At 44.6% G+C, this 12255-nt stretch overlaps 1 protein-coding gene across 1 annotated transcript in view; it reads right to left on the reverse strand.

The window, feature by feature from the left end:
• Positions 1-187: 187 nt before the first annotated feature.
• LOC128699468 (uro-adherence factor A) overlaps positions 188-12255 on the reverse strand; it is a 36578-nt gene continuing 24510 nt past the window's right edge. Inside the window, exons 4-5 of the mRNA XM_053792232.2 lie at positions 5343-5498; positions 188-2079 (exon numbers count right to left, since the gene is read on the reverse strand). Coding sequence (XP_053648207.2) covers positions 939-2079; positions 5343-5498 — 1297 coding nt within the window. The 3' untranslated portion in view covers positions 188-938. The remainder of the gene's footprint in view (positions 2080-5342; positions 5499-12255) is intronic.

Raw genomic sequence — 12255 nt, forward strand, 5'->3', positions numbered from 1 at the left:
ATATATATATATATATATATATATATATATATATATATATATATATATATATATATATATATATATATATATATATATATATATATATATATATATATATATATATATGTGTGTGTGTGTGTGTGTGTGTGCAGCTGGTTTTTTTAATGAAGGTTTGATTCATGAGGATTTGTAATGAAACATGAAAGTTTTAAGAGATCTTTACTCTTATTACCAAAGGACAACAGCTTAACACATTTCCGGTTTAACAAACATTATTACTTTTCTTCATAATTATACACTTAATGGTAAGTAAAGATAACATCCACGCTTTCATTTAACACGTGAAATTCTTTAGTATGTAACACTTATCACGTAAGTTTTGTTTCAGGTTCCATAAAGCAGAAACGTAATTTATCTTACACCTATTACCGGACGCAACAAATTTCGGCCGCATTTGTTAAGATCCAGTGGACGGAGGCCAGCACTCAATGTTTGTCTTAACAAGGTTACCTCCCTTGCTGCTTCACACACTCAATGTTTGTCTTAACCAGGTTAACTCCCTTGCTGCTTCACACACTCTAAACAGTTACTCTTTAAACAAATTCAAGTCTATGGTGACCGTAGACTATTTCGTGAGGTAATCTATAGTTCACTGCAATCTGAGTTTTGAAACATCAATTTTAGCCTATTTCTCATCTCTGGGGAGTCATCAGGATGTGAACTGTATAGCACATAGGTGTATAGCATATAGCACCCTTTACTATAACACCAGATTCATCGTGACTGACATTGGCAAAGATTACCTTTCCCAGCAGTAACTGCAGTCTCTTGACTAACGTCATGACTAGCGACACCCTCAGAGTAGCCAGTGAGCAATGTCGAGGGTTGAAAAGGCGACATTAGTGGGCAATGCAAGAACCCTACCATGGCAACACATATACCTGTAGCAGGAACGTTTAAGGGGAGGATAACGTCGCTTCCCACTGCCGCAGCTCTGCTAAGTTCTGTTGAGCTACCTGACACAGCTGTCCCTCGGGTTGGTCCTTAGGTTCATCTTGTAGCACACGGATACACTGCTGAAGGAGGGCCTTAGCCGTCTCCACGTCTTTTTTGAGAGCTACGGTGTCAACCTGCTTGGCGTCAGGTTCCTGGCGTGCGCGGGCGAGGACTGCTAAGTGATACTCATAAAGTGCTACACCCGCATAAGGCGCCAGTCTGGCCATGCCGGGATCCAAAGCCGTGCATACCTTCAAGAAGTCCTGACACATCTTCTCCTTCTTCTTCATGGACTCCTGGCCTACGCTGGAAGGATCGCGGCCATACATCTGCAGGACTGTGTGGCGAGCCGCGAACAGATGGAAATGATTCGGGTGGACGGTAGTTTTAGCATGACGCTGAACTAATTTTTCTAGAGATTGCAAAACCGGCATGGCAAGCGCTGCCTCAATTTCCTCTCCTAATTTTAGATTTATGTCTGTTACTTCTTCAGCAGTCATGGTGCCGTTACAGGTGGTGCAGATCCAGGAGGCCAGTTCGTCTAGTGGCGCGGCTGACAGCATAAAACCATTAGTGCACTGTTTACAACGTAGAGCAGAGAAGTGTGTGCCCAACTCAGTAGGGTCGGAGCAGCGGAAACAAGTGCACATAAAGTACTTGCTGTGTTTAAGGTGATCTCTTCTCGCCGCTGTACCCCATAGTATATGCGTGTACATTGTGCTGATGTGCTCCCCACGCTTGATGTCCACTGCCGCCTTCACTGTTACCTGACGATCCTTGTTGAAGGCGTGCTTGGTGTTGGGAGTGCACGAGTGCTCCAGCATAGCGAAGGTCGGATATAACCCCAACACCTCAGATTCTTTCAGCCGGATCTCCAAGGCATTGACGTCAATGATGCCGGTGATGGTATGGATAGATTTTTCCGAGCTGTCTATGTCCTCAATGGGGAACTCTTGGATGAAGAAATAGTTACGGAGAAAATTGACAATGCTCTTCTGGTTCTCCTGGTAGAGGTGGGTGCCCTTACGATCCTCATAATGGCTCTCAAGCGACAAGAGTTGCTCGTACTTCTTCGGCGACTTCTTCTTTAGAGCAAGACATCTGCGGAGACAATGAATCATTAACAACTGTGTATGAGTGGAACAATCTGTCTGTCAAGCTGGGTCAATGATGCAAATAATTTGGTGGTTTTAATGATAAATTGAACAACGTGAGTGTGAGCTTCAATATAAGCCAGAAAGCCTCCAGCAACGACCCTTGTTTCTTTATGTTATTCAAACATATATGATATCATTTCACACATAAATTTTTACCAGTCAAATAAACAACTGCTATGGTAGGATTTCGATTTTTTCTTTTCGAGATAATGGTAAACTAATTAATGACATTTTACTGGAGATGGGAAATATTTAATTTCTTAAAATATGTAATACACTCCCATACAAACGTATTGGAGTGTAATACACTTCCATATAAACATATGGGAGTGTAATACACTTCCATATAAACATATGGGAGTGTAATACACTTCCATATAAACATATGGGAGTGTAATACACTTCCATATAAACATATGGGAGTGTAATACACTTCCATATAAACATATGGGAGTGTAATACACTTCCATATAAACATATGGGAGTGTAATACACTCAGAACTGTCTTCGAAAACACCCACAATAAAGTCGTTTAAAACATATATTGAAAATACAGTTTGAATTATCCAAAACTTAATTTTTAAAAAATGTAACTAGTAATTTTTAGTGTTTCAAATTTAATTTTCTTCTGATTTTTCAGAAAATTCCAACGAAGTTGTAAATTACGCAAAGTTATTAATTATGCAGGACAGTAAATATTTTAGAAAGAAATGGAGTCTTTTCCACCTCAGAAGCAAGATTTTTGCAAAACCTACAGTCCATGGGTAAAATATTAACTTCTACACTACAATATATGTTACCTAATGATATGTGTTATGGCTGACATGATCAACAAAATACCCACTGACTCCTCGATGCTTATGATAAAACTTCTTTTTCTGGCTGTCTCCTGATCCGACGCTGTTTTCACCTGATTTGACTCCTTTCTTTTTTTGGAGTGGGGGGGGGGGGGTTGATAATAGTCCAGAACGGACCGAAATATTTTCCTGTTTACTCTCCTATGATGTGGGTTATATAGTGCCTGAGGATTAGTTGTGTAGTGAATGAGGGTTAGTTGTGAGCACCTGAGGGTTAGTTGTGAGCACCTGAGGGTTAGTTGTGAGCACCTGAGTGTTAGTTGTGACCATCTACCTGAATATACCTGGAGGGTGTTGAGGGGGTCAACGCCCCCGCGGACCGGTCCATGACCAGGCCTCGAGTGTTCGCTGTGAGCAACTACCCTAGTACTATCTGTGAACACCTACCTGAGTGTTAGCTGTGAACACCTACCTGAGTGTTAGCTGTAAACACCTACCTGAGTGTTAGCTGTAAACACCTACCTGAGTGTTAGCTGTGAACACCTACCTGAGTGTTAGCTGTAAACACCTACCTGAGTGTTAGCTGTAAACACCTACCTGAGTGTTAGCTGTAAACACCTACCTGAGTGTTAGCTGTAAACACCTACCTGAGTGTTAGCTGTAAACACCTACCTGAGTGTTAGCTGTAAACACCTACCTGAGTGTTAGCTGTAAACACCTACCTGAGTTTTAGCTGTAAACACCTACCTGAGTGTTAGCTGTGAACACCTACCTGAGTGTTAGCTGTAAACACCTACCTGAGTGTTAGCTGTAAACACCTACCTGAGTGTTAGCTGTAAACACCTGAGTGTTAGCTGTAAACACCTACCTGAGTGTTAGCTGTAAACACCTACCTGAGTTTTAGCTGTAAACACCTACCTGAGTGTTAGCTGTGAACACCTACCTGAGTGTTAGCTGTAAACACCTACCTGAGTGTTAGCTGTAAACACCTACCTGAGTGTTAGCTGTAAACACCTACCTGAGTGTTAGCTGTAAACACCTACCTGAGTTTTAGCTGTAAACACCTACCTGAGTGTTAGCTGTGAACACCTACCTGAGTGTTAGCTGTAAACACCTACCTGAGTGTTAGCTGTGAACACCTACCTGAGTGTTAGCTGTAAACACCTACCTGAGTGTTAGCTGTAAACACCTACCTGAGTGTTAGCTGTAAACACCTACCTGAGTGTTAGCTGTAAACACCTACCTGAGTTTTAGCTGTAAACACCTACCTGAGTGTTAGCTGTGAACACCTACCTGAGTGTTAGCTGTAAACACCTACCTGAGTGTTAGCTGTAAACACCTACCTGAGTGTTAGCTGTAAACACCTGAGTGTTAGCTGTAAACACCTACCTGAGTGTTAGCTGTAAACACCTACCTGAGTTTTAGCTGTAAACACCTACCTGAGTGTTAGCTGTGAACACCTACCTGAGTGTTAGCTGTAAACACCTACCTGAGTTTTAGCTGTAAACACCTACCTGAGTGTTAGCTGTGAACACCTACCTGAGTGTTAGCTGTAAACACCTACCTGAGTGTTAGCTGTGAACACCTACCTGAGTGTTAGCTGTAAACACCTACCTGAGTGTTAGCTGTAAACACCTACCTGAGTGTTAGCTGTAAACACCTACCTGAGTGTTAGCTGTAAACACCTACCTGAGTTTTAGCTGTAAACACCTACCTGAGTGTTAGCTGTGAACACCTACCTGAGTGTTAGCTGTAAACACCTACCTGAGTGTTAGCTGTAAACACCTACCTGAGTGTTAGCTGTAAACACCTGAGTGTTAGCTGTAAACACCTACCTGAGTGTTAGCTGTAAACACCTACCTGAGTTTTAGCTGTAAACACCTACCTGAGTGTTAGCTGTGAACACCTACCTGAGTGTTAGCTGTAAACACCTACCTGAGTGTTAGCTGTAAACACCTACCTGAGTGTTAGCTGTAAACACCTACCTGAGTGTTAGCTGTAAACACCTACCTGAGTTTTAGCTGTAAACACCTACCTGAGTGTTAGCTGTGAACACCTACCTGAGTGTTAGCTGTAAACACCTACCTGAGTGTTAGCTGTGAACACCTACCTGAGTGTTAGCTGTAAACACCTACCTGAGTGTTAGCTGTAAACACCTACCTGAGTGTTAGCTGTGAACACCTACCTGAGTGTTAGCTGTAAACACCTACCTGAGTGTTAGCTGTAAACACCTACCTGAGTGTTAGCTGTAAACACCTACCTGAGTTTTAGCTGTAAACACCTACCTGAGTGTTAGCTGTGAACACCTACCTGAGTGTTAGCTGTAAACACCTACCTGAGTGTTAGCTGTGAACACCTACCTGAGTGTTAGCTGTAAACACCTACCTGAGTGTTAGCTGTGAACACCTACCTGAGAGGAAAGACGACCTCGTAGAAGTGGTTAGGTTCGTCGAAGTTAGCAATCTCGATGGGTGAGCCTATCTCCTGGCCGACCACACACTCTGGCAGGTGGTCGGGAGCAGCCTCGCACGCTGGGCCACACATGGGCCATTGGCACTTCTGACACCTGATGGACATATATGGAAATTCAGCTCCCAAGTTTTGACAGTAGATATGAAATATGTGAGGAAATTAAGCTTGTGTTTCACACCTGACAGGCAACGTGGAAAAATTACCTCCTGATTATGACAGCTGACAGCAAATATGTGCGGAATTTCAGCGCCTGATTAGCCTAGCTAGTGAGAGACGAAAGATGATTAATTAGCTGACGGAGGCTAAAACATCCAGGTTTAGAACTTTAACATACGAACATAAGAATGGAGGAACACTGCAGAAGGTCTACTGGCCCATACAAAGCAAGTCCTTATTAAACCACCCCTACCCTAAACTACTCAAAAATTTACTCCCGTACCCACGACACCAATTAAACCCAGTCTCCCCCACCCCCCTTACTAGGTTCCTTTATCTCTTTCTTCTTTAATTAAGAAGTTACAAACATCGTTGCCAGTGACATTATTTTTTGAATGTTATTATACGAAGTACTAACTAAAACAGTGCTGGTTATTCGTTGCGAACACTGCTGGAGGCTCGATCCTCCGTTCCTTGATAATCCAGAGAACAGAGGAATTCATGTTATTTAACATTCTACGGGAGAAATTCATTTAAATTATTTGACATAGCAGGATATACAATTTGTTTTCATTCAATTACATTTTTGAAGATTTAGACAGAATAAGAAAGTCAGTATAAAGCCAGACACGACGAGAATATTATTATACAGTAACACTGTAACATTATTACCATCATTATACAGTAACACTGTAACATTATTACCATCATTATACAGTAACACTGTAACATTATTACCATCATTATACAGTAACACTGTAACATTATTACCATCATTATACAGTAACACTGTAACATTATTACCATCATTATACAGTAACACTGTAACATTATTACCATCATTATACAGTAACACTGTAACATTATTACCATCATTATACAGTAACACTGTAACATTATTACCATCATTATACAGTAACACTGTAACATTATAACCATCATTATACAGTAACACTGTAACATATATTCTTGCTTCCACTGGTGACAGGATATACACACCGGGGGTGTATTTCAGTGTATATATACTGAGTTTGCTTTAATTCCTAATTTAGGCATTATTGTTTGATAGAGAAAAAGTTAGGAGCTGCATTAATAACCACGTAGTTAATAGGTTGTGAACCCCATTAACCAGCCTAATAACTTAGACTAAAGAATATCTAATGCCATTTAAATCGAGTATAATGTAATATTTATCATCAGGACACTGAAGAGGGTGTCAGTGAGATGCAGAAGTGTATATTATCCATCTCTTTTATGATTTACATGATGGCTCGTCTGTGTTGTGTGAACAATATTAATTTCTAAGAGTGGTGGAGGGGTAAGCCAGTGGAAGGCCTCGGTCAGATGATCAAAAGCTCCAGCTGTGGGTCATTATATGACTAAGATCCGCGTCAGGAAACACTTGTCCTGTTTCCTACCCAAACTTAACTGACCTAACCTCTGTATTAGTGAACAAAACTGTGTCGTGGGAGAATGTGATGGTAGCACTGTGTGTAGTACACTGTGTGTAGCACACTGTGTGTAGCACACTGTGTGTAGCAAACTGTGTGTAGCACACTGTGTGTAGTACACTGTGTGTAGTACACTGTGTAGTACACTGTGTATAGCACACTGTGTGTAGTACACTGTGTGTAGCACACTGTATGTAGTACACTGTTTGCAGTACACTGTGTGTAGTACACTGTGTGTAGTACACTGTGTGTAGCAAACTGTGTGTAGTACACTGTGTGTAGCACACTGTATGTAGTACACTGTGTGTAGTACACTGTGTGTAGTAGCACACTGAGTGTAGTACACTGTGTGTAGTAGCACACTGAGTGTAGTACACTGTGTGTAGTACACTGTCTGTAGTACACTGTGTGTAGTACACTGTGTGTAGTAGCACACTGAGTGTAGTACACTGTGTGTAACACTACGTGTAGCACACTGAGTGTTGCACACTGTGTGTAGCACTGTGTGTATCACACTGTGTGTAGCACTGTGTGTAGCACACTGTGTGTAGCACTGTGTGTAGCACTGTGTGTAGCACTGTGTGTAGCACACTGTGTGTAGCACACTGTGTGTAGCACACTGTGTGTAGCACTGTGCGTAGCACTATGTGTAGCACACTGTGTGTAGAACTGTGTGTAGCACACTGTGTGTAGCACACTGTGCGTAGCACACTGTGTGTAGCACACTGTGTGTAGCACACTGTGTGTAGCACTGTGTGTAGCACTGTGTGTATCACACTGTGTGTAGCACACTGTGTGTAGCACTGTGTGAAGCACACTGTGTGTAGCACACTGTGTGTAGCACTGTGTGTAGCACTGTGTGTAGCACACTGTGTGTAGCACTGTGTGTAGCACACACTGTGTGTAGCACTGTGCGTAGCACTATGTGTAGCACACTGTGTGTAGAACTGTGTGTAGCACACTGTGTGTAGCACACTGTGTGTAGCACACTGTGTGTAGCACACTGTGTGTAGCACTGTGTGTAGCACTGTGTGTATCACACTGTGTGTAGCACACTGTGTGTAGCACTGTGTGAAGCACACTGTGTGTAGCACACTGTGTGTAGCACTGTGTGTAGCACACTGTGTGTAGCACTGTGTGTAGCACACACTGTGTGTAGCACTGTGTGTAGCACACACTGTGTGTAGCACACTGTGTGTAGAACACACTGTGTGTAGCACACACTGTGTGTAGCAATGTGTGTAGCACACACTGTGTGTAGCACTGTGTGTAGCACACACTGTGTGTAGCACACTGTGTGTAGCACTGTGTGTAGCACTGTGTGTAGCACTGTGTGTAGCACACACTGTGTGTAGCACACTGTGTGTAGCACTGTGTGTAGCACACACTGTGTGTAGCATACTGTGTGTAGCACTGTGTGTAGCACTGTGTGTAGCACACACTGTGTGTAGCATACTGTGTGTAGCACACTGTGTGTAGCACACACTGTGTGTAGCACACTGTGTGTAGCACACTGTGTGTAGCACTGTGTGTAGCACACATTGTGTGCAGCACACACTGTGTAGCACACTGTGTGTAGCACACTGCGTGTAGCACACACTGTGTGTAGCACACTGTGTGTAGCACTGTGTACTCACCTATTTGTGGTTGTACTCACCTATTTGTGGTTGCAGGGGTCGAGTCCTAGCTCCTGGCCCCGTGTAGCACACACTGTGTGTAACACACACTGTGTGTAGCACACACTGTGTGTAGCGCACACTGTGTGTAGCACACACTGTGTGTAGCACACTGTGTGTAGCACACTGTGTGTAGCACTGTGTGTAGTACACTGTGTGTAGCACTGTGTGTAGCACACTGTGTGTAGCACACTGTGTGTAGCACACTGCGTGTAGCACACAGTGTGCAGCATACACTGTGTGTAGCACACACTGTGTGTAGCACACACTGTGTGTAGCACACACTGTGTGTAGCACTGTGTGTAGCACACTGTGTGTAGCACACTGTGTGTAGCACTGTGTGTAGCACACTGTGTGTAGCACACTGTGTGTAGCACTGTGTGTAGCACTGTGTGTAGCACTGTGTGTAGCACACTGTGTGTAGCACTGTGTGTAGCACACACTGTGTGTAGCACACACTGTGTGTAGCACACTGTGTGTAGCACTGTGTGTAGCACTGTGTAGCACACTGTGTGTAGCACTGTGTGTAGCACACTGTGTGTAGCACACTGTGTGTAGCACTGTGTGTAGCACTGTGTGTAGCACACTGTGTAGCACACTGTGTGTAGCACTGTGTGTAGCACTGTGTGTAGCACACTGTGTGTAGCACACACTGTGTGTAGCACACTGTGTGTAGCATACACTGTGTATAGCACACACTGTGTGTAGCACACTGTGTGTAGCACACTGTGTGTAGCACTGTGTGTAGCACACACTGTGTGTAGCACTGTGTGTAGCACACACTGTGTGTAGCACACTGTGTGTAGAACACACTGTGTGTAGCACACACTGTGTGTAGCAATGTGTGTAGCACACACTGTGTGTAGCACTGTGTGTAGCACACACTGTGTGTAGCACACTGTGTGTAGCACTGTGTGTAGCACTGTGTGTAGCACTGTGTGTAGCACACACTGTGTGTAGCACACTGTGTGTAGCACTGTGTGTAGCACACACTGTGTGTAGCATACTGTGTGTAGCACTGTGTGTAGCACTGTGTGTAGCACACACTGTGTGTAGCATACTGTGTGTAGCACACTGTGTGTAGCACACACTGTGTGTAGCACACTGTGTGTAGCACACTGTGTGTAGCACTGTGTGTAGCACACATTGTGTGCAGCACACACTGTGTAGCACACTGTGTGTAGCACACTGCGTGTAGCACACACTGTGTGTAGCACACTGTGTGTAGCACTGTGTACTCACCTATTTGTGGTTGTACTCACCTATTTGTGGTTGCAGGGGTCGAGTCCTAGCTCCTGGCCCCGTGTAGCACACACTGTGTGTAACACACACTGTGTGTAGCACACACTGTGTGTAGCGCACACTGTGTGTAGCACACACTGTGTGTAGCACACTGTGTGTAGCACACTGTGTGTAGCACTGTGTGTAGTACACTGTGTGTAGCACTGTGTGTAGCACACTGTGTGTAGCACACTGTGTGTAGCACACTGCGTGTAGCACACAGTGTGCAGCATACACTGTGTGTAGCACACACTGTGTGTAGCACACACTGTGTGTAGCACACACTGTGTGTAGCACTGTGTGTAGCACACTGTGTGTAGCACACTGTGTGTAGCACTGTGTGTAGCACACTGTGTGTAGCACACTGTGTGTAGCACTGTGTGTAGCACTGTGTGTAGCACTGTGTGTAGCACACTGTGTGTAGCACTGTGTGTAGCACACACTGTGTGTAGCACACACTGTGTGTAGCACACTGTGTGTAGCACTGTGTGTAGCACTGTGTAGCACACTGTGTGTAGCACTGTGTGTAGCACACTGTGTGTAGCACACTGTGTGTAGCACTGTGTGTAGCACTGTGTGTAGCACACTGTGTAGCACACTGTGTGTAGCACTGTGTGTAGCACTGTGTGTAGCACACTGTGTGTAGCACACACTGTGTGTAGCACACTGTGTGTAGCATACACTGTGTATAGCACACACTGTGTGTAGCACACTGTGTGTAGCACACTGTGTGTAGCACACACTGGGTAGCACACTGTGTGTAGTACACTGTGTGTAGCACACACTGTGTAGCACACTGTGTGTAGCACACACTGTGTGTAGCACACACTGTGTGTAGCACACACTGTGTGTAGCACACTGTGTGTAGCACACTGCCTGTAGCACACACTGTGCGCAGCACACTGTGTGTAGCACACACTGTGTGTAGCACTGTGTGTAGTACACTGTGTGTAGCACACACTGTGTGTAGCACACACGGTGTGTAGCACACACTGTGTGTAGCACTGTGTTTAGCACACTGTGTAGCACTGTGTGTAGTACACTGTGTGTAGCACTGTGTGTAGCACACTGTGTGTAGCACACTGTGTGTAGCACACACTGTGTGTAGCACACACTGTGTGTAGCACACACTGTGTGTAGCACACTGTGTGTAGCACACACTGTGTAGCACACTATGTGTAGCACACTATGTGTAGCACACACTGTGTGTAGCACTGTGTGTAGTACACTGTGTGTAGCACACACTGTGTGTAGTACACACTGTGTGTAGCACTGTGTGTAGCACACTGTGTGTAGCACTGTGTGTATCACACTGTGTGTAGCACACTGTGTGTAGCACACACTGTGTGTAGCACTGTGTGTAGCACACACCGTGTGTAGCACACTGTGTGTAGCACACACTGTGTGTAGCACTGTGTGTAGCACACACTGTGTGTAGCACACTGTGTGTAGCACACACTGTGTGTAGCACTGTGTGTAGCACACACGGTGTGTAGCACACACTGTGTGTAGCACACACTGTGTGTAGCACACACTGTGTGTAGCACTGTGTGTAGCACACACTGTGTGTAGCACACTGTGTGTAGCACACACTGTGTGTAGCACACACTGTGTGTAGCACACACTGTGTGTAGCACACACTGTGTGTAGCACACTGTGTGTAGCACACACTGTGTGTAGCACTGTGTGTAGCACACACTGTGTGTAGCACACACTGTGTGTAGCACACACTGTGTGTAGCACACACTGTGTGTAGCACACACTGTGTGTAGCACACTGTGTGTAGCACTGTGTGTAGCACACACTGTGTGTAGCACACTGTGTGTAGCACTGTGTGTAGCACACACTGTGTGTAGCACACTGTGTGTAGCACACACTGTGTGTAGCACTGTGTGTAGCACACACTGTGTGTAGCACACACTGTGTGTAGCACTGTGTGTAGCACACACTGTGTGTAGCACACACTGTGTGTAGCACTGTGTGTAGCACACACTATGTGTAGCACACACTGTGTGTAGCACACACTGTGTGTAGCACTGTGTGTAGCACACACTGTGTGTAGCACTGTGTGTAGCACACACTGTGTATAGCACACACTGTGTGTAGCACACACTGTGTGTAGCACTGTGTGTAGCACACACTGTGTGTAGCACACACTGTGTGTAGCACACACTGTGTGTAGCACTATGTGTAGCAAACTGCTACTCTACACTCTGTGCTACACATGGCAGAGTATCACTGGGAACCACAGGTAAAAATATCACGATGGTGTTCTCTGCTACCAGCC

The sequence above is a fragment of the Cherax quadricarinatus genome, chromosome 61 (assembly GCF_038502225.1).
Source record: "Cherax quadricarinatus isolate ZL_2023a chromosome 61, ASM3850222v1, whole genome shotgun sequence".
Lineage (NCBI taxonomy): Eukaryota > Metazoa > Arthropoda > Malacostraca > Decapoda > Parastacidae > Cherax > Cherax quadricarinatus.